General features: G+C 38.1%; 2 protein-coding genes and 1 long non-coding RNA gene across 6 annotated transcripts in view; 2 read left to right on the forward strand and 1 right to left on the reverse strand.

Moving 5' to 3' along the window:
- Nucleotides 1–24,203, forward strand: LOC118767061. The gene is made up of 2 exons (XR_005002956.1): nt 1–53; nt 23,856–24,203. It is a non-coding gene; the product is annotated as an uncharacterized LOC118767061 (long non-coding RNA).
- The window catches only part of LOC115221688 (allene oxide synthase-lipoxygenase protein), a 29,811-nt gene continuing 6,227 nt past the window's right edge, over nt 3,690–27,273 (forward strand). For 2 of the 4 annotated variants that reach the window (XM_036511053.1, XM_036511052.1), the window contains exons 1-15: nt 3,690–4,282; nt 5,773–5,817; nt 6,676–6,804; nt 7,375–7,472; nt 8,959–9,091; nt 10,729–10,824; nt 12,599–12,695; nt 13,986–14,103; nt 15,079–15,171; nt 17,724–17,784; nt 18,507–18,612; nt 19,654–19,739; nt 20,624–20,806; nt 21,676–21,839; nt 22,530–22,646. In XM_036511053.1, coding sequence (XP_036366946.1) covers nt 3,797–4,282; nt 5,773–5,817; nt 6,676–6,804; nt 7,375–7,472; nt 8,959–9,091; nt 10,729–10,824; nt 12,599–12,695; nt 13,986–14,103; nt 15,079–15,171; nt 17,724–17,784; nt 18,507–18,612; nt 19,654–19,739; nt 20,624–20,806; nt 21,676–21,839; nt 22,530–22,644 — 2,010 coding nt within the window. In that variant the 5' untranslated portion in view covers nt 3,690–3,796 and the 3' untranslated portion in view covers nt 22,645–22,646. Of the gene's footprint in view, nt 4,283–5,772; nt 5,818–6,675; nt 6,805–7,374; nt 7,473–8,958; nt 9,092–10,728; nt 10,825–12,598; nt 12,696–13,985; nt 14,104–15,078; nt 15,172–17,723; nt 17,785–18,506; nt 18,613–19,653; nt 19,740–20,623; nt 20,811–21,675; nt 21,840–22,529; nt 22,648–23,379; nt 24,204–27,273 lie in introns of those variants that run through there. The other 2 variants (XM_029791893.2, XR_005002955.1) reach the window with 2 other exon arrangements.
- LOC115221275 (allene oxide synthase-lipoxygenase protein) overlaps nt 14,611–27,273 on the reverse strand; it is a 34,823-nt gene continuing 22,160 nt past the window's right edge. Inside the window, exon 16 of the mRNA XM_036511054.1 lies at nt 14,611–14,635. The gene's annotated coding sequence lies outside the window, so the exon portion shown is untranslated. The remainder of the gene's footprint in view (nt 14,636–27,273) is intronic.

A 27,273-nucleotide genomic window follows, 5' to 3' on the forward strand; every position in this document is an offset into this window, starting at 1 on the left:
TGTGTGTGCGTATGTGTATATATATATATATATATATATATATATATATATATGTGTTCAATATATCGTGGTTAAAGTAAAGTTTAATTACGACACACAGACACATACACACACGCACATACTTATACACACACATATACACTCATACACACTCATGAACACACACACACACACACATACATACAAACACACATACCCAACCAAAAGGCCTACACTGTAGGAAGATGAGAGATAGTTTTGATTCCCCGTCTCCGTCGAGCATTTGGTTCCCAGGGTGTTATTGTGGACTTGTTGAGGTGTTCTGGTCTTTTGTGTCGAAATCCTTCCCTCAAAGCCTCCACACAGCACACTTTGCAACCCTCTGGTCAGGGCTAAACCAGTGGATGTAGATCATCGGTCCCCAACCCTTTTTTTTAGATATCGAACCCCTTCGGTTCCTATTTACTCAGGTGGACCTTCATAACCATTCCCTGTTTAAAGAAATCCTGCATAGTTTTGTAATTAAATTTTATTAGGAATTCTATAAAAAGAAATTACTAAAATATTTTGTGTACCATTAGAAATATATGTATGTCTGAGTGTGTCTGAGTGTATTTCTGTACTTCTACATACATTGATTATATATATATATATATATATATATATATATATATATATATATATATAATATATATATATATAGTGTGTGTGTGTGTGTGTGTGTGTATTTGCAATATATATATATATATATATATATATATATATATATGTTGTTTTGTCGCAATACTACACGGTGGCTGTGTGAGCTACGAATCCTCGTCGCCACTGTTATGTCGTACTTTCTGAAGCCCTCTCCTCCACTCCATTCTACTCCGACTCTCACCGCTACTCAACTCTCCTCCCTCGACGTCTAGACTTCTCCCTCTATATCTACGTATTGGCCTAGCCTACTTCATGTCCGGGGGCGTCCACACAATACACAACAAAACACACACACACACACAATATATATATATATATACATCCAAACATACGTACAGACAGACACTCACACAAACATGCATTCACTTACATACATACGTATTTGATTCTTACGTATGATTTTATTGTAGGTGTTCTGTGTATTCGCTGCACTGGTCCGTGTCAAACGATTAAATTCTTTCTTCACAGTTTTGAGACAAACAATGAGAGCAATCTCTTTTGTCATTCGAAAGTTGTCTTTCAACAACAACGAAAAAAATTGTTGAAATAGGAAATTGAAAACTAGAGCTTCAGAGAAAGGGTGAAAGAATTGAAAGAAATGGCCAGGGTGTGCGCAGGCGCGAGTGCGTTTTATTCAATAATAAAAGTTAAGAGAATTACGTGTCACAAAACAAGTTTCTTTTCCACACACACACACAGATATATACCTATATGTGCGTGTGTATATTTAATATACACTCATAAACATACACACACACAGATATATATATATATATATATATATATATATTATATATATATATATATATATAATATATATATATATATATATTGTTATATTTCGGAATGGTCATTTTGCCAGTTAGCCAATAGTTTTGAAGAAATGACCGATGTAAGAAATTTGAAAAGCTGAACGCGAAACCGGTCATTTCTTCAAAAACTATGTCTTGTATGAAAAAAAATTTATAACATTCTTCAGACATATTGACTCAAAATATTTTTAACCTTTTTAAAACAAGCCTTCTGTAGTTTTTTCACTTTTTACTATTTTCTATATATTCAACCACGTGCTTTCACACACCTGGAGCGCCTATTAATAATAATACTGTAATTGTTCCATTGTTGTTGTTTTTTTGTTTTCCCGTTTGGATTAAAATTATATATATATATATATATATATAAATAATATTCGTAGCCATTTCAATATGGCTGTCCGTTCGAACGGACTTTGTTGCGATTTTTTAACCTCAAGAGAACATCTTGCGCTGATTAATGATGAAGTTACAACTACTGCGTTGATCTCTTTGAGACATTTTAGAATTAGCATTTTGCATATATATATATATATATATCGTAGGAGAGACTTGTTTAAGCTGTTGATAATTAGTGGGACTGAACCCGAGACCATATGGTTGGCAACACGATACCGTGCATAATCTCTTTCTACTTGCAGGTATATACCTGTAACTCGTTTGCTAGCATTTAATCTTGATTATTTTTTCATTTATGAAACGCAAACCATAATTTTGTCAAGAATCTTACCAAAAGCACTTCGGTCCTTGAGCGAGCGCTTAAAATGGATTCCCAGTCAGAGAATATGAGAACATGTATGGACATGAAAGTGATCAGTGTTCCGCTGCAGTTACTGGAGCTGTTTCCATATCAGCACCTCGAGCTGGACTCCGGGTACGTGAACGATCATAATTAGACTTGTACAAAGTGCAATGATACCACAGACTGTAGCGACAATATTTCTCTATAGATCCTCTTCCGTGTCAGGTTTTAACAATATACCTAACGCATAATGAAGGCGGTGAGCTGGCAGAACCGTTAGCACGCCGGGCGAAAGGCGTAGCCCCATTTCGTCAGCCGTTACGTTCTGAGTTCAAATTCCGCCGAGGTCCACTTTGCCTTTCATCCTTTCGGGGTCGATAAATTAAGTACCAGTTACGCACTGGGGTCGATGTAATCGACTTAATCCGTTTGTCTGTCCTTGTTTGTCTCCTCTGTGTTTAGCCCCTTGTGGGTAATAAAGAAATAGGTATTTCGTCTGTCTTTTTGTTCTGAGTTCAAATTCAGCTGAGGTCCACTTTGCCTTTCATCCTTTCGGGGTCGATAAATTAAGTACCAGTTACGCACTGGGGTCGATGTAATCGACTTAATCCGTTTGTCTGTCCTTGTTTGTCCCGTCTGTGTTTAGCCCCTTGTGGATAGTAAAGAAATATATATCTAACACATAATCACATAAGAATTCTACACACACACACACAACACACACACACACACACACCACACATTACTATATATATATATATAATATATATATATATATATATATATATATATATATATAACTATATAATATATATATACAATATATATATATAATATATAATATATATATATATATATATCTTATTATATATATATATATATATATATATATATAATCAACCCTCGTCAATTTACAGCGAATATTTTGACATTTTGAAATCGTCAACCAGCTCCTCACATCAACCGAAGCAATACTATGTTGTAGGATCACGCATTATAATCCTTAAATTATTATGAGCGCGGCGTAGCTATGTGGGTAAGAAGCTAGCTTTGCATCAACGTGGTTTCCAGTTCAGTCCCACCGCGCGGCACCCGAGCAAGTGACTTCTATCGTAGCTTCAGGCCGACCGATGGTTTGTGAATATATTTTATAGAAGGAAACTTTCAAAGCCTCAACAATCACTGAAGATTTGTTTAGATCTCCGTAACTTACCCGTTCGACAAAAGAGACCGATAGGAAAAGTACCAGATTTAACAAAACCGTAGGTAGTGCAGTCGATTTGTTCCAGTAAAACCCTTCGAGGCGGTGGCCTGCCTCAGCATGGCCGCAGTTTAATGACTGAAACAAGTAAATGTTAAAAGGTAAAAGATACACACACACACACACACACACAAGCACATAGAAAACTACAGCCGTTATTTTTTCATTCTCTAGTTTTTATTGACGGAAACGGGTACGGCGCAATCAAACGGTGGCACCGCACTCCGGATTCGAACTGCTTTTGGCCCAACTATAATAACATATTTGAGTTCTTCATTCTCTATTTTCTTATAAGCAGAAATGGGTCTTACGCAATCCAAAAATAGCATTACACTCCGGATTCGAACCGGTGACCAGAAAGGAGCAGCAACCGATGCTAACGTTTATGCTATATTATACGATACTTCGGATAACGAAAGTGAGAAGATCCTTGTGGACAACTTCTGGAAAAGGGATTTTAAAATCGGGGCCCTCGACACTTTTGATATTGAACTCCCGGAATCGTTCACAGAAGTGAAAAAAATTGAACTTTGGACCGAAAAGGCTACAATCGAATTAACATCTACAACTTGGTTCATACAAACAGTGGAATTGGTACGTGGATTTACTAGAAAGAGCGTAGTGTTTCCTGTTTTCCGTTGGATAAGGCCATCGGTCCATTATTTCCTTTATCCTTGGAATACATTCTTACCACAGAATGATCCGGATAAGGAGCAACGAGAAAACGAAATCAAGTACACACGTGAGATGTACAAGTTGAAATATCAGAGAGGACGTCCTACTATGGTGAGTATAGTTTTAATATGTTCACATAGCTCTCTCTCTATATAAAGCTGAAGTTGTCTGTGTATGGCAGGTTTGGTAGCCTTCAACTAACACTATCTCCGCCAAGACCCTGCGGTGCAAGTTGACCAAAATTGAGAGTATGATAGAAGAAGGCTTACTCTTCCTCCCGTAGAAGAAAAAATTCAAATCAGACCATGTTAACACCAAAAATGTTTTCTATCAAAATCCCTATTTTTTACGATTTTTTGACTGCTGTGTCGCCATTTTCCGGTGTATTTCAACCAGAAATAAAGAGAATAACAAGCTACATAATGCAAAATTTTTACTTTTCAAAAATTCCAATTCTACAGGGTCGAAACAAACCCGAGCAACGCCGGGCGATACAGCTAGTAATTTATATTCTTCTGTAATTGTTTTCGTAATTCAAAGAGCAAATGAGGGCGAAGCCAGCACGGAAGACATCGCTTTCATCTTTATAATCATAAAAAAAAAACTGTAGCAGCAAAATAAATACAGAAAAGACTCGCAGAAAGAAACACAGCGCGAAAAGTTGGCTCAACACCTTTACTTCCTTTCAACGTAAAATTAATTATTTTACACTTGCGTTTGGTTTTGTAATTTTTTAATCCCTGAAATCTTTTAAAAAATATATTATCCAATCCTGTCAATAAATTTTTTTTCAAAAATGTATATTCAGAATATATGGATGGATCTCGGACCTCCATAAGTTAGGACTGACTATATAACAGCTCTTGGAAAGGTCTTCTCTTGAATGCATTCCTGGATAAAGTTTTCTAGCAAGGAAGAGTTGCAAACTTCCCCTCCCTATTCCACCGGTATTATTGAAATAAAAGATAAGGGTCGATACTACTTAGTTCCATATTATATCTTTTAGTCTGGTGGAAAGGCACCCCAAGGCATTTTACAGGTAAAAAAAACAAAAACAAAAACCCTCAACGTTTGTGAGAATTGAAGTCAAAACATGCAAGGGAGGTAACTATTAAATGTTGATTCATTAAAAACAAATGTTCGCTCAGCATTCGTTGCTCAGATTCGATCTAGTTCTGCTTTGATTTTAATATCACTCAACACCTTCACTGGAGTCAATATATAGGTACCAGTGATATACTGGTGTTTGAGAATTCAGTTGACTATACACCAACCTCTGCCTCTCCCTGATAATCGTAGCCATGTCCAGTTGTAATCAATCAGAAAATTGCCAACCATCGACATCAGATCGAACATTTTTATCGAGGGTCTGCTGATGATTCAAGTGATCACAACCGCATCAGTATTGACTGCTGCTTTATATTATCGATCTCTTCCGCAGGAATCCTTGTAGGACTTGAACTCGGAATTTAAGGGATTCAAGATCAAATTGACGGTCACTTCACTGGTCTTACCAATCAACCGCCATTAATATAATTTATTATAATGAGTTAAATAATGTAATCAATTTTGATAATCTTTTTCTACTTTTAATTGAACAGTTGGAAAGCTTGCCTGCTGATGAAGAATTCTCAGATTCATATAAGGTAAGAATATATATATATATATATATATATATATATATATAAATAAAAATAAAAATATAAAAATTTCTAAGTCTCTCTAAAGGAGACTACGGCAGCGTTACTGGATATTAATAGTTATCGCCAAGCTAATATGGTAGTCCATAAATATAAGACTAAAGCTGCCGCTGATTAGCTCCAAGATGGCCTCTTGGAGCTAATCAGCGGCAGCTTTAGTCTTATATTTATGGACTACCATATTAGCTTGGCGATAACTATTAATTATATATATATATATATATATATACATACATATATGCACAGATGTGTACACACAAGTTGAAGTTTAATTCATAGATATAAGAACAAAGTTGTTTCCATATATTTTACGTTGAATTTCTTAAATAACAAGAGAATAGTTCTCAATGTATCTTGTTGTTGGTTAGAATAATGCATTGATAATTACAGAGCCGGAAGTTTTAAAATAGTCTAGCTTAATCACAGAGATTAAAAAGAGATATTTTCATATAATTTAATACGTGTACAATTTATTAGGTGGGTGTTGATTAATCGACATCAAATTCGTTACCAAAACTGTAGGTTACCTTTGTGAAGTAAATTATTTCGACCAATAAGAGACTAAAAGTCTTTGGAGCCATATAATTTTATAAGGACATATGGAACCCTTTTTTTCTGCTCCTCTCTGCCCGACAGCAGGGAAGAGTCTGTTTGTCTGTCCTTCTTTGTCCCCTCTGTGCATGGGATGATGGAACATTTGTGTACAGCATCGAACTAATACAGCTTCCGAATCAGTTATGTTCTTTTATGCCAAGGTAAACGTTGCCTTTCGTTCCTTAAACGAAATGAAACATTTTATTTCAGAAACTCCTATTCACAACCAAGTTGGAGGTTAAGCTGAAGAACTGGATAAGTTCAATCACAACAGATTCCTGGGAGACGTTGGATGATCTGACGAACATTTACTACAAAGAAGGGATCACGAAACCAAAGGTAAGTCTTTGAAAAATTCTATCACATGATGTGAAGTATAGCGTCGTAGCTTAAAGGTTTACAACAGAGCACCATTAGTGTAGAGTCATTTCGATGAGGACGAGTGACAAGGGAGTGTTTGTATCGAAATGAATAACATATTGGATTTTTTCTTGAATGCGTCGGCAGTTTTGTACATCTGTCGTTGATCTGCACCAGTGTAAGGCCAAGTTGCGTGAGTCACTATGTGGTTGCGTTATCCACTAGAAATAGAAACTAGATCTCACCCAAATGATAGAACGACTTAAAAAAGGATACATTAGATATTATTATCCGAGATTATATAAAGAGAAAGGCGGCGGGCTGGCAGAAACGTTAGCACGCCGGGCGAAATGCTTAGCGGTATTTCGTCTGTCTTTACGTTCTGAGTTCAAATTCCACCGAGGTCGACTTTACCTTTCATCCTTTCGGGGTCGATAAATTAAGTACCAGTTACGCACTGGGGTCGATGTAATCGAATTAATCCGTTTGTCTGTCCTTGTTTGTCCCCTTCTGTGTTTAGCCCCTTGTTGTCTTTGTTATACACCACAGGTTTGTGAATACTGGCACGATGACACGTGGTTTGGATATCAACGACTTAATGGTTGTAACCCCAAATCAATAAAACTGTGTGAAGAAATCCCTTCAAAGTAAGTCAATATTTTCCCTATTTAGAACAATTGTATATTTAAACAGGAGTAATTTAAATATTAGGGGCTCGCTAAGCTTCACCAAAATCCACAGAATATTCCAGATGAATTTAAGGCGGTGAGCTGGCAAAATTATTAAGCACTCCGGTTAACATGCCTAGCAGTATTTCGTTCGTCTTTACGTTCTGAGTTCAAATTCCGCTGAGGTCGCTTTGTCTTTCATCCCTTCGGGATCTATAAAATAAGTACCAGTTGTACACTGGGGTGGATGTAATCGATGTACCATCTCCACCGCCGGACTTATTGGCCTTGTGCCAAAATTCACATTTTATTAATCCATCGAATTGGGTGATAGTGACAAAGGTTACAGCGTTTTAGCAGGTGTTTGTCGAAATGGCGATAAATATCGAAAATCTCTGCTCTGACATTTAAATAGTTTACGGATTTGTTAAAGTTGTTGAATTTGAAGCTATTATAGAAAATGTCTTTAATTTTTGTTTTTAGACAATAATAGATTTCATTCAGTTAAATATTGGTTTCGTTTCCTCGAGACAATTCTTTTGTTCTCTGGAGCGAGTATTATCTGACATAACCTCAGATTGGCCATTGTCTATATATTATCAAACTGCAGTTTGATAAGGGTCAAGCAAGAAATTCTCGGCCCTTGAGCCACACTGTAACTCCTGCCGATTAAAAATACAAAAGATTAAAATACTTCTACTCATGTTTTGAGTTCGATGATAAGATGCTACAGGCGCATTCATGGTTATGTAGCAAGAAGTTCACTATCCAATCAGTCTCACAGCATGGCATATTGGCCGACTGTCTTTTGCTATGGCCTCGGGCCGACCAAAGCCTTGTGAGTGAATTTGGTAGACGGAAACTGAAAGAAGCCTGTATGCATGTATGTATGTATGCTTGTGTGAGTGTGTGTCTTTGTGTCTGTGTTTGTCTCCCACCATCGCCTGAAAAGCGACGTTGATTTCTTTACGTCTTCAATACTTAGAGATTCGGCAAAAGATACCGATAGCAAAAGTACCAGGGTAAAAAAAAAAGAGATTTAATACGGGGGTCAATTCATTCGACTAAAATAATTCTTCAAGAAGATGCCTCATCAGGGCACGACTGAAACGAGTAAAGGATGAGAAATACAGACGTATGTGCGTAGCTTATGTTTGTGTGTGTGTGTGTGTGTGTGTGTGTGTGTGTGTGTGTGTGTGTGGTGTGTGTGTGTGTGTGTGTGTGTGTGTATTATGGGGAGATGGAAAACGAACGTTTCTATAAGCGAATCGTTATCTTCAGCGAGAGAAAGAAATCATTTTGGTTCTCTTTGACTCAAAGACTTTTCTCAAAGATCCTTTCTCTCTGCGACATTTGAATTTATCTAAATTCCATCAACTTTATTTCATGAGGGTTTTTGCAAATGCAGGCGGTCAACAAATTCCTCTGATTCCTTTTCCCTCATTTTATTTCTTGCTTCTTGTAGACTTGCAGTGGATGAGGAGATGATGAAACCAGTTCTGGATGGAGAAACATTGGAAGGACTAATCGAAAAGAAGCGACTGTTTTACGCAGACTTAGAAATTTTGGAAGGCATTGGCCACAATCAAAGATTTGATGTAAGTTACATACACGCATACAGACACACACACACACGCACACACACACATTGGTACACATGCATACACACATTCACAGATATACATATACACACATATATTATTTCTTTACTGCCCACAAGGGGCTAAACACAGAGGGGATAAACAAGGACAGACACACGGATTAAGTCGATTACATCGACCCCAGTGCGTAACTGGTACATATTTAATCGACCCCAAAAGAATGAAAGGCAAAGTGGACCTCGGCGGAATTTGAACTCAGAACGTAACGGCAGACGAAATACGGCTACGCATTTCGCCCGGCGTGCTAACGTTTCTGCCAGCTCGCCGCCTTATATATGTATGCATACACATATAAACACACATACAAAGGTACACATGCATACACACATACACTCATAAACAGATACGCATGCAAACACGCATACACTCACACATACACAGATATACATGCATATACAGCGGCGAGCTGGCAGAAACGTTAGCACATCGGGCGAAATGCTTAGCGGTATTGCGTCTGTCGTTGCGTTCTGAGTTCAAATTCCGCCGAGGTCGACTTTGCCTTTCATCTTTTCGGGGTCGATAAATTAAGTACCAGTTACGCACTGGGGTCGATGTAATCGACTTAATCCGTTTGTCTGTCCTTGTTTGTCCCCTCTGTGTTTAGCCCCTTGTGGGCAATAAAGAAACAGATATACATACATATACACACACGCACACACACAAACGTAGGTGACCAAATTGGACGACATTCTGAAAGCGGACGAACGAATGAAAGAGCAATGAACACATTCAGTAAGGGTTACATGTGTTTCTTAAAACAGCTTGGTTCGGTTTCGTGCTACTTTAAGTTTCGCGGGTTCCAAACGGGATCTCATCTCTTTCAGGCTTCGAATGAACCCTACATCAATCCAAAGCCTGAAAAAGTCAGGTTCACGATGCGTGCTTCAGTTGATCCGATCAACGGAACAGCCTATATATGGTGCACCTGTACAGGTAATGTCAGTTTGACGGAGGGAGTGGGCTTATCTGAACACAAACATTTGGATAGCTATAAACGAATCACCTGTGATATTGTTCGGGATGAAATCACCGAACCCTCATACGTCATCTAACAACGGGGAAGTCCGTGATGCATATCTATATATATATGCTTATGCATATCTATATATCTGTATATCTACACACGCAGACACACATACACATACACACACATGTACACACACATATATATATATGTATATATGTGCATGTGTATGCATTGATGTGCAAGTGTATATAAACATACAAACACAAAGACACACACACACACACACACACACACACACACACACACACACACATATATATAGGGAGAGTTTACAAAAACAAAAAAAAACAAAAGACGAAGACAGGTGGTGTACAAAACAAACAGATGTATTAGTATAACGCTCAGGAATAGAAAAAGTCTCTTACGTTTCGAGCCTACGCTCTTCTACAGAAAGGGACACAGAAAAAAACAGGAGAGAAACAAGGAAAGAAAAAGATGTGTGTAGTGGCTAACGATCTATCATGGCGATATGTATGTATATGTGTGCATGTAAGCGCATGCGAGCGTACGTCTGTGCGTGTATTATTTTAATATTGTTATATTCCAGGTCTGTGTTCCCATTGCATTGTTTATGCTGGATTACGAAGATGAGTTGACACCAATTGCTATACAGCTACAACAACGGAAAGGACGAAGTAATCCTGTAAGTGTTTCAAAATATAGTCTCTTTCTTTATTAAACAATATTTTTCTGTATATTTTAGTCTGAGACTCTTTCAGTTTTCTATAATAGCTTCAAATTCAACAACATTAACAAATCCGTAGACTATTTAAATGTCAGAGCAGAGGTTTTCGATATTTATCGCCATTTCGACAAATACCTGCTAAAACGCTGTAACCTTTGTTCGATGGATTAAAGGTTAATTACTTTTCAAAAGTAATTTTACTATCTCGATTTCAATCCCCGGTTTCAACTTCCAATAAGATACTTGCTGGGAGTCATTTCTAGCGCTAATACACTGCGTCCACTCACTGCATTATACATCACTATATTCAATGTTGTGGAGGCGCAATGGCCCAGTGGTTAGGGCAGCGGACTCGCGGTCGTAGGATCGCGGTTTCGATTCCCAGACGGGGCGTTGTGTGTATTTATTGAGCGGTGATCCCTGCTGTACTCTTTCACCACTCTTTCTTCTGTTGGCCTGCTCGCTTAGCCAGCGGGGTGGTGTCATTCGAAGGCTAAAACAATGCGAACGCATAGTGACCAGCGATGTGTAGCAACATCTGATGGTCTGGTCGGTCACGTGATCACGTGATATTCAATGTTACTTATAAAACTACAACTCGTTAACAGTTCTTTACTTTATTTAGAGTAGTCTATCTACAATTAGTGAGTCGTGTGGCTAAGTGCTTAAAGTGTTGCACACAGAATCATATGATTGTGGTTTCGATTCCCGGAACGGGTGACGCGTTGTTTTAATGAGTAAAAAACTTCATTTCACGTTGCTCCAGTTCACTCAGCTGGCAAAAATGAGTTACCCTGCGAAGGACTGGCGCCCCATCCGGGTGGGGAATTTATTAACGCAGTTATCAGAAATAAAAAATCAATTTATAACACTTTTATATAAATATGATATTGTATATATTGTATTCATATATTTTTATGTGTATGTAAGTCTTTACGAGTGTTGTTTGCATAGAAATAATTATATAGCCTACAATTTACTCTCTAACACCAGTTGCTCTCGCAGAGTATTTAATTGTAGCATACGCCTCGCGTCCATACATGTAAATACATACATTCTTTTATTTCTTTTTGCTTGTTTCAGTCATTTTGACTGCGGCCATGCTAGAGCACCGCCTTTAGTCGAAGAAATATCGCTCCCAGGATTTATTCTTTATAAAGCCTAGTACTTATTCTATATGTCTCTTTTGCCGGATCGCTAAGTTACGGGGGCGTAAACACACCAGCATCAGTTGCCAAGCATTTTGTCGGGGACAAACAGACACACAAACATAATCACACACACACACACATACACACACATATATGTATATATATATGACAGGCTTCTTTCAGTTTCCGTCTACCAAGGCTTTGGTCGGCCCGAGGCTATAGTAGAAGACACTTGCCCAAGGTGCCACGCGGTGGGACTGAACTCGGATCCACGTGGCTGGTAAGCAAGCTACTTATCACACAGCCGCTGCTGCGCCTATTGAAAGAGTACAGCAGGGTTCGCCCTCTCCCGCCCGCCCGCCGGAGACTCGTGGAGCTTTAAGTGTTTTCGCTCAATAAACTCTCACAACGCCCTGTCTGGGAATCGAAACCGCAATCCAACGACCGCTAGTCCGCTGCCCTAACCACTGGGCCATTGTGCCTACACATAGATGTATATCTATATCTGTATGTTCCAGTTAATTTCATTTGTCTTTCCATACATCCACCATTAAAATATCGCAATCTGTATTTTCTTGAAGGTCTTTCTTCCTACGGACGATCATTACGTCTGGACTCTTGCTAAGATGTGGTTCAACATGGCTGACTCCACCTGCCATCAAATTTCCGCTCATCTGGGTATAGTATTTTCTTAATCTTTTAACTTTTACTTCTTTCAGTCATTAGACTGCGACCATACTGGAGCATCGCCTTGAAGAATTTTTAGTTGAATGGTTCCAGTGGTTATTCTTCTTCTTTAAGGCCTAGTCTTTATTCCATAGACCCCTTTTGCCGAACCGCTAAGTTATAGGACGTAAACACACCGACAACAGCAATAAAAAGGTAATGGGGGAAAAGCATGGAGATACACACACACACACACACACACACACATGCGGGTAACTGTAATTTCTGGGTACAGACGCCAAAATGTTCTAGAAATGGCAGGAAGGGTGCAGGCGATTGGATTCAAACAGACTACTTGTTTGTTTCTTCATTTTATCCGGCCTGGAAAAACGACAGGAAATTCCGAGGATCGACTTTGCTTTTTATGCTTTCCAGAATCGTTGAAATAAGTACCAGTTACGGTGATTATAGCAGAATCGTTAGCAGAACAAAACGCTTAACAAGGGTGAGGTGGGGTGGGGTGGATTATTTCCAGCTCTTTGCGTTCTAAGTTCAAATACCTATTTCTTTACTACCCACAAGGGATTAAACATAGAGGGGACAAACAAAGACAGACATAGGTATTAAGTCGATTACATCGACCCCCCAGTGCGTAACTAGTACTTAATTTATCGACCCCGAAAGGATGAAAGGCAAAGTGGACCTCGGCGGAATTTGAACTCAGAACGTAACGACAGACGAAATACGGCTACGCATTTCGCCCGGCATACTAATGTTTCTGCCAGCTCGCCGCCGTTCAAATACCGCTAAGGTCCTCTTTCCCTTTTTTTTTCTTTCGGGAACGGTAGAATAGGTACCATATGAGCACGGGGACGATGTAGTCGACATTCTCTCCCTTCAAAACTTCTGCCCTTATTCCCTTTACTCATCTCCACAAAAGTTGGCGAGTTGATAGAATGATTAGAATGCCGGACAAAATGCTTAGCTTACCTTCATCCTTTCATCCTTTCGGGGTCAATAAATTAAGTACCAGTTGAACACCGGGATAGATGTAATCCCCTTACGCTCTCCCCTGCAATTGCTGGCCTTGTGCCAAAATTTGAAAACATCATTATTATTATTACGTGGGCGAGCTGGCAGAATCGTTAGCATGCCGGGCAAAACTCTTAGCGACATTTCGTCTGTCTTTACATTCCGCGTTCAAATTCCACCGAAGTTGACTTAAATACATGACTGACATACCCACCACCATGTCCAATGTATAAAAATTCACAAAAACTTTAAACGTATACATTTTTGCAGGTTTAACTCATTTATTGATGCAAGTGGTTGTCCTTGCCCTACACAGAAACATATCTGTGTCGCATCCAGTCTACAAGATTTTGGCACCTCACACACTTTTCCTTTTGGCCATCAATTTGTGAGTTTTTTTTTTTTATTTTGCTGTTGTAATAACAAGAGATAAATCCGCTGTTATTTCTTTGTCGCTTTCTTGAAATTTTACCAGTAACAACACATGTATAAATCTTCTTTTTCTAAAATAGAAACAAATGTTTAATACGTTTAATTGCCATGAGAAGTGAATAAAATAACATTTTAAAGTTCCCTTTATCTTTCGTCTAATGTTGCTGCCGTTGACTTCTCGACAGCATTTAATTTACTCTTTTTTTTTTTTTTTACTTGTTTCAGTCATTTGACTGCGGCCATGCTGGAGCACCGCCTTTTAGTCGAGCAAATCGACCCCGCCAGGACTTATTCTTTGTAAGCCCAGTACTTATTCTATCGGTCTCTTTTAGCCGAACCGCTAAGTGACGGGCACGAAAACACACCAGCATCGGTTGTCAAGCAATGCTAGGGGGACAAACACAGACACACAAACACACACACACATACACACATACACACACACACACATATATATATATATATATATATATATATATATATATACGATGGGCTTCTTTCAGTTTCCGTCTACCAAATCCACTCACAAGGCTTTTGGCCAACCCGAGGCTATAGTAGAAGACATTTGCCCAAGGTGCCACACAATGGAACTGAACCCGGAACCATGTGGTTGGTTAGCAAGCTACTTACCACACAGCCACTCCTGTGCCTATTTGGTCCCTTTAAATGGAGAACGCGTTCATGTGACATCAAAACATGTCCACACAATGGCGATCTTGTGACATAATCTGCCTACATATAACATACATACATATATACACACAGGGCGCTGAGCGAAAATCTTCGCTAGCGCAGGCAAAGTTTTGAACAAGACCCAGGTACCTGTTTTTAAGTATATGTATACGTTTGTATATTTGTTCTTTTGGTTTGCTTTGGAACTTTCCTCAGTGAATTTACATCATTTTTGATCTGCTTCATATTTTCTTTGTAGTAATGCATTTAAAAGCCTTGTAAACCCTGGAAGTTTAACCGAAAAGATAATGCCAATTCGAACCGAACATATGTTTCAACTTATAGACAAAAGGTAAGTCATTTTCTGAACAAACACAACAAACACAGACATATACGTGAGCAGGTGTATATACATGCATACATATTTTTTTCATCTAGTTTCAGCTCACGAGCCGTGGCCATGCTGGGGCACCGTCATTCGGTGTTGCTACATGATTTTACTTGATATTTGGTGCATGAGAGAGTTTGATGCACCTGCCCTCATCTGCACCTCCTGCCGTGAAGTTGGTTCATCTGGGACACCTGACGGGAAGAGGTCCAGCTTTATTTTGAAGACACCTACATCCACCCCATGCAGGTCTCTCAGGTCCTTCGGGAGGATATTGAAGAGCTGTGGACCTCTTAAGCCCAGGCTATAGCAGTATCTTGTCCCACATCTTGATGGCAAATTTGGAGTCTTTGGCACTATGGAGTGGCGCCCAGTTCAATGCACATATTATGCACATATGTGCATAATACATACATACATTCATATATATATATATATTGATGTGGACCACACATTCAGTATCTGACGGCACTAGTCAAATGACTGCCAGCAACTCCATTAAAACGGCACAATCCCATGTAAAACAACGCTGGCACTGAATAATTCTACATAAATCATACCATTCTCAATATCTTGTTCCAGTCAAGGCGGCAAGCTGGTAGAAACGTTAGCACACTGGGGGGATGCTTAGTGGTATTTCGTCTGTCTTTATGTTCTGAGTTCAAATCCGCCGAAGTCGACCTTGCCTTTCATCCTTTCAGGGACAATAAATCTAATCGACTGGCCCCTCCCCCAAAATTTTGGGCCTTGCACCTAGAGTAGAAAGGAATATCTTGCTCCTTTCTTTCCCTCTTCGTAGAAATCTCCCACCGCACAGCTAGAAGCTTGCTTTATACTGAGGCGTGTTAGAGCTGATCAAAGAAACTTGGTTTCTATTGTGACTTATTCCAGAAGCTTCTAAGTTCTCCCATTCATCTCGTCATCAGAAGGATCGTACATATCGACAAAGTTCGAAAGATGATTGAAAATATATTTTGCAGCTAGGAACTTTGAATAGTCTATTGATAATTAGAAGCACCAGAAATTATCTGCGTATTAAAATTCAAGCTATTCACCAAGCTCTCCACCCTCCAAAAAAAATCTGCGGTCTAGATATAAATTGCCTCGTCAGTAACATAATCTGTAGCGCAACAATTACTGCCAATGCCATTACACCAGCTGCAGTCTCTTACGGTATATTATAGATTTAACTGCCAGTCTGCTTAAAACGTCGTTACCCTCAACATACGCACACGTTTTGAAACCGAAACAAGATTAAAGATACCTCACTTACAAAATGTATAAGTTCATTGAAGTTTTAAAGCATCTCATGTTTTATTGATTCGAAAATCTCCTCAACAATTCAAACAAAGTAAAAAACAAACCTTGCTAAATTTGTATGGCTTCATACTCTCTCTTCGTATCACGGAATAGTTTCATATTCACTTCTCTTTGACTAACCTACTGAAATAACTGTAAATATAATATCGTTAATACTTCAAGCCTTTTAATTTATTCAGCATCTACTTATGTGAACTAGCTTCTTCGCTCTAAAAAATACACTCATTTACAAATAGGGATATAACTTAGAATAACTTAGAAAGGTTTTGGCCAGTATTGGCCCAGGCCATGTCTAACTTAATAGCACCACCTGGCGAAGTCTTTCAATTCAGGATTTGGGCACCAAGGCCCATTCGAGCAGAGAGTTATGGTTTGCGGAGACATATCTGGGTGTGGGTGGTTTGTCCGGGACTGTTTGAAGGAATTTGTCCAAAGACTTCTTGAATATTTGGTTTGAAGGAATTTGTTCAAAGACTTCTTGAATTTTGGTTTAAAGGAATTTGTCCAAAGACTTCTTGAATTTTGATATGTAACAAGACGTGGAAAACAAAGAGAAGTTACTAACTGATGAAAGCGAAATAGTCAAAATTTCGAAGTGAATTTGAAACTTTTCCCTTGTAAAAATAAAATATGGTATTTAACAGAGGGATATCGAAAAAAGTAGAGCCATAGATACACTCACACACACATAGAAAAAATCCAGTCTCATACATATATATATATTTCTTTACTACCCACAAGGGGCTAAACACAGAGAGGACAAACAAGGACAGACAAACGGATTAAGTCGATTACATCGACCCCAGTGCGTAACTGGTACTTAATTTATCGACCCCGAAGGATGAAAGGCAAAGTCGACCTCGGCGGAATTTGAACTCAGAACGTAACGGCAGACGAAATACGGATACGCATTTCGCCCGGCATGCTAACGGTTCTGCCAGCTCGCCGCCTTTTCATACATATATATATGTGTGTGTGTATGGTATGTGTCTGTGTGTGTGCATGTTGTGTGTGTATGTATGTTGTGTGTATGCATGTATGCAGACATACAAACATACAAACAAATACACACAGAACGTACAATTTGTTGCAGAACTTTTCAAAATAATCACCAATATCTTCACATAGATTCGCAGAAATAATTTCTGTGTGATAAACCATTCCATTCATGTTTTTATGTTTGTATTTCTTTATAGTTTAAAGCGATGGGACTTTCTTGGTGATGGAATTCCAATGAAAGAGTTCCAAAGCAGGAAAGTAAGTGTTTATTGTATTCTTGTTTTCGCAGTGTCTTGCTTTCAAATCCAGCAGATCCAACCTTTTATAGTTTCGATACCAGCAAAAGATTACTAGTCTAGAATGGATTGGTGGAACTACTACAACGCTGGACAGAATCTGGCTTTTAATAGTCCTTCTGTATGTTGGTAGCAATGCCTGAGATGACTCTGGCATCAATATCTCTCGGCCATTGTCTCGCTTTTGGACAACATCGATGGCGATGAGATGAGAGACTTGCATATGCAGACAACTGCGTGGTCTTCTGTTTAAAAAGCTGTTTTCCAGGTTTGTGATTTGAAGAGAAGACTTCCGGCCTCAGAACCATAATATCACATGACATTGGGTGGCAACCATTATAATATATTTTTAGATTGAACAAGAAATTACTGTAAGGAAGTTATGTTAATTATGCTTCTTGCAATTTAAGTACACTGGGAAGAAACACTTCTATTCGAACATATTACGAATAGAAGTATGTTTCTCGTACCTAACCTTCAAAATGTTATCTGAACTCATAAATATAGGAAATCTTTCTGCAACGCACAGTTTTTTTTCTTGCTTTCGTAATGGCGTTCATCCATTGAAGATCTTTTTCTCAGAGGCTTGCCGATTTCATCAGCAAAGGTATTGAAACATAACGCACACGTTTCTCTGACACTGCTCTGTTTAGCTCGGCACATAGCTCTGTTCTCTAATTTCAGGTTGATGACCCGAAAGTCTTACCCAAATACTACTACAGAGATGATTCGCTTGCATTGTACAACTGTGTGTATAAGTACGTCTCCAACTATATAGACATCTACTATGGTAATTACATCTATTTATTTATCTATCCTTTTGTATTACATGACAATAAATAGGGTGGGCGACAGGAAAAAACAAATAAAAATTGGACAAAACAAAATACTCTGTGACCTCATTATCGTTCGAATATTTGCTACTACCTCCGAGATCTGCACCCGCGGTCGGCTTCAGCCGGGCTCGTGCCCGCGGCTTCCATGCACGCCGCGGTGCCCTCCTACCCGACCGGGCATCGGAAAGTCGCCTCGCCGGAACAGAGGAGAAATTACGCAGGTAAGAGACTTGCATATGCAGAAAACTGCAAGAATATACCATGTTTAGTGCACAGACACATCTGGTTATCATATAATTGGATAGAATCAGAGACTGAAGGGCCCTGTTTCTAAAGATTTCGATAGAAACTGAACATTCAGAACTTTAGGTTTCTGTAAGGAGAGAAACTTTTTTTTTTTTTTACATATTACTTTATTTCATTTTCAATCTTTTAATTTAAAATTTGAAGTTTTTGTCGGTAGCCTTTTGATTTTCATATTTCATATTTGGAAATTTTATTTCGAGAAAATGTTTGAAATAATTCAACGGAGAAGGGCCCACAGTGTTGAACTAAATTTTACAACAACTAGTTAGCTATGACTTCTACAGTAAAAGGGGACGTAATTCTAAATTTCTTTTCTTTTCTTTCCTTTCCTGTTTTTATCTACCCTTCTTTATCTTCTCGCTCCAATTCCACTTTTTGCATCAACTTCCCTCTCCATTTTTTCTTCTCGTCGTTTCTCATGTAGCAGCATCCTCATTTTCAAATACAACAAACCATGCTCTGTGGTTGTCAGAGACTGAAGGGCCCTGACCGAAGGAATTAATTTCTTTCTATTGTTTTAGAAACTGAACCTTGAGTTGCGACGACATTCAGTTTTTGTTGTTGACATTTATATTAATCTTTTTTCTATAATTCTTACAAACTCTGAAGCCAGAAAAGTTTTATTAATTTTATCCAATTAATCTTTCTTAATTTTCCCAATTACATTTCTGTTTTAATTACAAATTCAGCTGATGAAAACGATGTAGATAATGACTGGGAGATACAAAACTGGATCGAAAGTATGGCCGTAGGACACGAGAATGGAGGCGTACAGGTAAATGATGTTTATAATTATTGGAGACTGGTTGTTGTTTTTGTTGTTGTTATTGTTGCTGTTGTTGTCCGTGAACTTGTATAGAATTAGGGTTCCTTATTTTTCTCAACATCCCTACGCCGGACCGTTCAACCTGTTAGTTCTATAAGTCAACACACCTTTATTATTAGAACCACCTGTTTTATAAAGTGGAAGACTTTCTTTTTATAAATTTAGTCCTAGATACATTGTGCCTGAAAAAAAGCATGCAGAAAGGTTTGTCCTGGGGTTAAAAATATTCTATTTTTGTTTTTTCCTTCTATTGATCTATACGAGATATACTTCGTCTAATCCAACCATCCCTTCAAATTATATTGGTTGAAATTTTGGTAGAAGCCAAGAAATATTGGAAGAAGGGGCAAATCAATTACATCAACCTCAGTGTCCAACTGGTCTCTATTTTATTGACCCCGAAAAGATGAAAGGTGAAGTCGACCTCAGTAGAATTTGGACTCAGAGCGTAAAGACGGATGAAATGTCGCTAAGCATTTTGTCCGTCGTGCTGACTATTCTGTCGGCTCGCCACCTTAACTCTTTTATGTTACAACCTTCGGTCTTACCACGTGACGCTTGGTCTAGAAATTGAACCCACGAACTCTAATCTGTAGCGCATCAATTACTACCAATGCCATTACACCAGCTGCAGTCTCTTACGGTATATAATAGATTTAACTGCCAGTCTGCTTAAAACATCGTTACCCTCAACATAAGCACACGTTTTGAAACCGAAACAAGATTAACAATACCTCACTTACAAAATATATAAACCCTTAATCTCTAAGCAAAAATATTTCACACTTAAATACGGTCGAATATGAAATAGCTTCTATTATTTTCTGTTACAGGGTTTACCAATGAAAGATGGTAAAGGTCACGTGTCTTCAAAGGAAGAATTAAAAGATATTCTAGCCGTAATAATTTTTACCTGTAGCGTGACACATGCCGCTGTCAATTTCCTGCAGTATGAAGAATATGGTTTCCCTGCAAACTATCCATCGATGCTCAGGTCACCGCTGTTAAAAGACAAAGTAAGTTTGTCATTTTGTTGTTTATGGCTTCGTCTCAGGAAGAAATGATGCTGAGCTTGAAAGGAATTGGTGTGACGAATGAATATGTGTTTGTGTATCTAAGGATACTTAGATGCATACATAATTACACACACACACACACACACACACACACACACACACACACACACACACACAGAGGCCACACACAAACAACACTCATATGTAAGTATATCTCTTTTCTCTTTTACTTGTTTCAGTCATTTGACTGTGGCCATGCTGGAGCACCGCCTTTAGTCGAGCAAATCGACCCCAGGACTTATTCTTTGTAAGCCTAGTACTTATTCTATCGGTCGTAACTTTGCCGAACCGCTAAGTTACGGGGACGTAAACACACCAGCATCGGTTGTCAAGCGATGCTGGGGGGACAAACACAGACACACAAATATATACACACACATACATATATACATATATACATATATACGACGGGCTTCTTTCAGTTTCCGTCTACCAAATCCACTCACAAGGCATTGGTCGGCCGGAGGCTATAGTAGAAGACACTTGCCCAAGATGCCACACAGTGGGACTGAACCCGGAACCATGTGGTTCGTGAGCAAGCTACTTACCACACAGCCACTCCTACGTCTATATATGTACACATACGAAATTTTGTCTTAGCATCATGCCGTGTCTCCTTGCAGTGAATATACATTGCAATGATTTTAATTTCCCAGTTTCATTTTTACGTCTACCGAGCTTTTCTGCAACCCAGCAAGCTCCCGCAATACCAGTAATTGTATCATTCATTGCTTCCTATATGTTCGTTATTATTGTTAGAACAACTATTTATTGTCGTTTCTATCTTGTTCGTCATTTTCCATCTCTAGAGACCTAAAACGGAGAAGGACATCATTGCTGCCCTACCTAACAAAGCGACAACTTTTGACGTTTTAACGTTGACCCACGTATTCAGTCAAAAGGGGACCAATTCCTTGGGTGATTTTGAAACACAATATATCTACGATCCGAAGGCTGTTGGTTGTGTCAAAGTGTAAGTATGAATATTTAATTATGCGAGAATATATACGACATGTGATATTGGTAGGATATCAAATAATACATCATAATGTGACAATGTGACGTGATAACATGATATAATACTATAATGATAAAGTGTGGAGACATGAAAATGTTATCATATATATATATATATATATATATATATATTATACATACTTATATATATATAACTGATATCATGTTGTACGATATATGATAATAACTGAGGTATATAATAATAAAATGACATCAAAAGAATGAGGCCTCACTATTAGGTAGAGGATTTATATATATGTATATATATATATATATATATATACTATATATATATATATATATATATATATAATTATATATATGTATATATGTATGTATGTATGTATGTATGTATGTATGTATGTATGTATGTATGTATGTATATTTTAATATATATATATATATAATATAATATATATATATATATGTGTGTGTGTGTGCGTGCGTGAAACGGAGCTGAAAATGGTGAAGAGCATGTGATAAAATCTTGGTAAATCAAATTCTTGATTGACACTGATAGACTTATAGAATGTCCTCCGTGCATAGAATTTCACCTGTATTAACGACAACTTGTTAAACAGGTATTTGTTTATATTTTTCTTATTTCTTTTTTTCTTGTCCTTCTCTCTCTCTCTTTTTATTTTAGTTTCCAATCAGACTTGAAAAGAATTGGTGACGGAATCAGAAAAAGAAATAGGACCTTAGAAGTCCCTTATGATGTCTTGGATCCTGCCAACATTCCTAATTCTATCAGTATTTGAATACATACATACATACATACATGCATACACACACACACACACACACACACACACACACAACACACACACAACACACACACACACACATACATATATATATAAATGTGACCTCGTGTGTAACGTTGGCGATTTTTTTTCATCTGTCTTCCCTTCTCTGGATCTTTCCTTCTCCTATGTTTCCGACGAAGAGCTCGAAACGTTAAACCCTCCTTCTTTCCTTCTTTCCTGAGCGTCCAATAATACTATATTTGTTCCACGTCCTTGCGTTGTTGTGTTTTTTTTTGTGCTTTCTTGTTTGGATTAACTTTAACTATATATATATATATATACTCTTTACTCTTTTACTCTTTTACTTGTTTCAGTCATTTGACTGCGGCCATGCTGGAGCACCGCCTTTAGTCGAGCAAATCGACCCCGGGACTTATTCTTTGTAAGCCCAGTACTTATTCTATCGGTCTCTTTTGCCGAACCGCTATAAATTAATAATAAAATATTAGGGAATAAATCCAAACTTACAGGGAAAAATCAGATTTAGGATTAAATCTAATTTTATAGTAAAATATATTATATTATATTGTATTATATCAAATTAGAGATAAAACCACTATTAGGCAAATCAAACAATGAAAAACATAAGCCAATACATAAAATTAATTAATTAATATTATTTTAAATATATATCAAAAGTATTAAAAGTTTTATATATATATATATATATATATATATACATATACCTACAGAGAGAGAGAGAAAGAAAGAGACCCTGTGCTCATACACTATTGCTCATATATATATAACCCCCAGCTAGGAAGTATAACTTGCAGGTTATATAATATATTAATGTTAAAGAAATTATATAATATTTTCATTATTTCTGGTTTTTACGGGTGTTTTCCGAACTTAAGATGTTACAATCGAAATATTTTTGTTTATTTCATGCATTTAAACAATTTATACGCTTGCTTTTATACAATTATTCAATATTGCGATGCTCCAGCATGGCTACAGAATCTGCCTGAAAACGATGAGAGAATAATAAAATCTACCGATAGGTCTTTTACTATTCCTCACTTATAGTTTTCTTTTAGCACCACATACTACACACAGACACACGCACACACACACACACACCACACACACACACACACACACACACACACACACACCACACACACACACACACACACACACACACTTATATATATATATAGCTTGGGGTATAAGACCCCAAGCTATTTTGTGCCTTGCCAAGACATCTGGAGTAAGGTTTGATGTTTTAAAGGATCAACTTGATCTCCTGGTATCCAAGGTCCCCGACGAACCTATATCACGGCAAGAAATCCAAAAGAGGGCAGCTGTATCGAACTCTCTCCTTCACCAAACGCCAGTCACGTAAGGTTGGACATTGAAAAGATAACTACGCTGGCGATGCTCCTGCATGGCCACATGCTTAAGACTGAAACGTATAAAAGAATAAAAGATTATATATAGTAAGCTATTGTACTCATATTATACATCTCTGTATTATTAGCAAATAAAACCGTTTTTGTTTTTATGTCTCTTTGTGTTTTGACTTACGTATTTCAAATGTTCGTTGAAAACAATAGTAATGTGTTGTAGTGAAAATAGTTCACCCCCTCTCACATGACAAAGTGGTATGATCTAGCCACTATAACTGTTTTTGCCTCCTCCGCCATCGCTTAACAACCAATACTGGTCCAAGTGTCTTAAAACGCAATAAGGCCGGTGATAATTAAGAAGTATTCATCTTAAAATATTATGGCCGTGCGAGTTGTCTTCTTTCGTTTGATAGCTAGGTTTTCCAATTTTGAAGTAAAAATTTCCGAAAATGTGGTCAACTCCCCACGACTTCCGTCCTGGAGTTCAGGTAGCCTCCTGGTTCATGTGAGTTCATAAGGATTATATAACTTTCTGCCATACACATTTACATAGTCTTGTTCCATATCGATAGGGTTCAGAAATTTTCCAGTAATTTGCACCAAGTAAAAGTAGCCTCAAACAGAAGCGGCACAAATATCAGGAACATCAATGCCAACACTGGAACACACATTAAAACTTATGTCGGATCATGTGAATATCTAAATTTAAAATTTGCCTGAACAAACAGATCTTCTTTCAGGGTCCGGAGAGACGCAACACAACGTCATTCGCAACATACGTATGGCACCTAAAGGACGATCATACGCCCTTTAACATCAGGTTGAAATCACATATATATATGATGAGGTCACAGAAGTGTGACGAAAGAATTCTGGCCGAAATAAGATAAGATTAATGTAAAAAATAAACGAAGCTGAAGCAAATAAGCACCAAATATAAAGTGAGTATGTTTTTATTGGCTAAACTGGCAACATGGTCAATCCTAAATACACACACACACACACCACACACACATCCTGTACATACACAGTTATATGTGTGTATATATATATAATATATATATATATATAATATATATATATATATATATATATATATATTTCTTTACTACCCACAAGGGCTAAACAACAGAGAGGACAAACAAGGACAAACAAAGGGAGTAAGTCAATTACATTGGCCCCAGTGCGAAACTGGTACTTTATTTATCGACCCCGAAAGGATGAAAGATAAAGTCGACCTCGGCGGAATTTGAACTCAGAACATAACGACAGACGAAATACCGCTAAGCACTTCGCCCGGCGCGCTAACGTTTCTGCCAGCTCGCCGCCTATATATATATATAGGGAAAAATCAGAGAGGGCAACATAGAAAACGCGGAAGGTTAACAAAAAAAAAGAAAAAAATTGAAAACTAAAAACGGAAAACGAAAACATAAAATCTAAAATGTAAAACTTGATTGCGAAGGAAGCTTCTTACCACACAAGCACGCCTGTAAATTTTTCAATAATTTTATCCGAATAACAAAGATAGTCCAGTCTATCGCTCGTCTTACGATATATAACATTTAACTATATATATTTTTTAATTTTATCGATATTTTGTAAAAGCATTTTGCGAAGTCATTGACTCCAAAACTAAAAACCGAATAAAATCATGTCAAGGGAAATAACTCTCAATATCAAGGGAATAAATTACGTAAGTACCAATTGAAAACATGGGAGACAACTCTATCCTCAAATCGTTGATCCTGGCTCGGAAGAAATTTTTTAGAAGTTAACTTTGAAAAAGCAATCTCTCTTTCTTTTTTTCTTTTTTTTCTCTCTTTCTTTTTTTAGTTTCAGCTCAGAGCTGCGGCCATGCTGAGGCACCACCGTTTATCTGTCTAAAATCGCGACTAATTTTGCGTAGTTGCGTGTTCTTTAAGTTCTCGGTTGTTTAAATCATTAAGAAATTCTTTGTATATCCTTAAAATCCTTTAAAATGTTTTAGCCCGATGGCCGCGGCCATGCTGGGGCACCGTTTAAAATGTCCGTAGTTTCGGGTTCGGTTCTACAGTGCGGCACCCAGAGCAAATGTTTTTCTATTGTGTCCCCGGGCTAAATATTTGTTGCAAGATGATGAGTGAATTTGGTAGACGGAGACTGTGGAAGTCCGTTGTTTGTGCGCTTATGTGTGTATGTGAATGTGTGCTTATGTGTGTGTGTGTGTGTGGTGTGTGTGTGTGTGTGTGTGTGTGTTTGTATGAATGCGCGCGAGTGTGTGTGTGAGTGCATATGCGTGTGTATCCCATATGTGTGTAACGCTTTATGTCCTACGTTGGTTTGTTTACATCCCACTAATCCTTTGGTTTGACAGAAAGAGTCAAACAGGTGGAGGCGCAATGGCCCCGCGGTCGTAGGACCGCGGTTTCGATTCCCAGACCGGGCGTTGTGAGTGTTTATTGCGCGAAAATACCTAAAGCTCCACGAGGCTCCGGCAGGGAGTGGTTGCGATCTCTTCTGTACTCTTTTGCCACACAAAAAAAAAAAAAAAAATGCGGCGAGCTGGCAGAAACGTTAAGCACGCCGGTCGAAATGCGTAGCCCTATTTCGTCTGCCGTTACGTTTTGAGTTCAAATTCCGCCGAGGTCGACTTTGACTTTCATCTTTTCGGAGTCAATGAAATAAAATAGCAGTGTAGTACCAGGTCTGGTTTTATTGATTTTCCACTGCCTTTGAAACTGTTGGCAAAAATGGTTTGTCAATCTATGACTTCTGTAATTAACAGCTATTGTGCTGTCATCTGTCGTTATAAAACAATAATTTTTTTACATTGGCGACAGGGTTGATAATAAAAGGGAGACAAGCAGTGAGAAGTAGACGTGACATGTTTCAGTAATCTCTCGGAGGAGGCTATTCAGTTACCAAGGTGAAAATGTGAGTTTGAAAATTTTCGGGTCAATTTTGTAGCAATATCATCGACACCAACTTTTTCAACGCTCTCAGAACGGAAGCTGACGTAACAACAGCAAGAACCATAGTAACACCAAGGGGACTCGCAGCTGCAACAACAACAAAGCCTCCACAACCACCATCTTCATGTGGGTGACAAGGATTACAACAACAAGTAGCATTACCTACTTCTTTACTACCCACAAGGGGCTAAACACAGAGAGGACAAACAAGGACAGACAAACGGATTAAGTCGATTATATCGACCCCAGTGCGTAACTGGTACTTGATTTAATCT

The sequence above is a fragment of the Octopus sinensis genome, linkage group LG18 (assembly GCF_006345805.1).
Source record: "Octopus sinensis linkage group LG18, ASM634580v1, whole genome shotgun sequence".
NCBI classification, from domain to species: domain Eukaryota; kingdom Metazoa; phylum Mollusca; class Cephalopoda; order Octopoda; family Octopodidae; genus Octopus; species Octopus sinensis.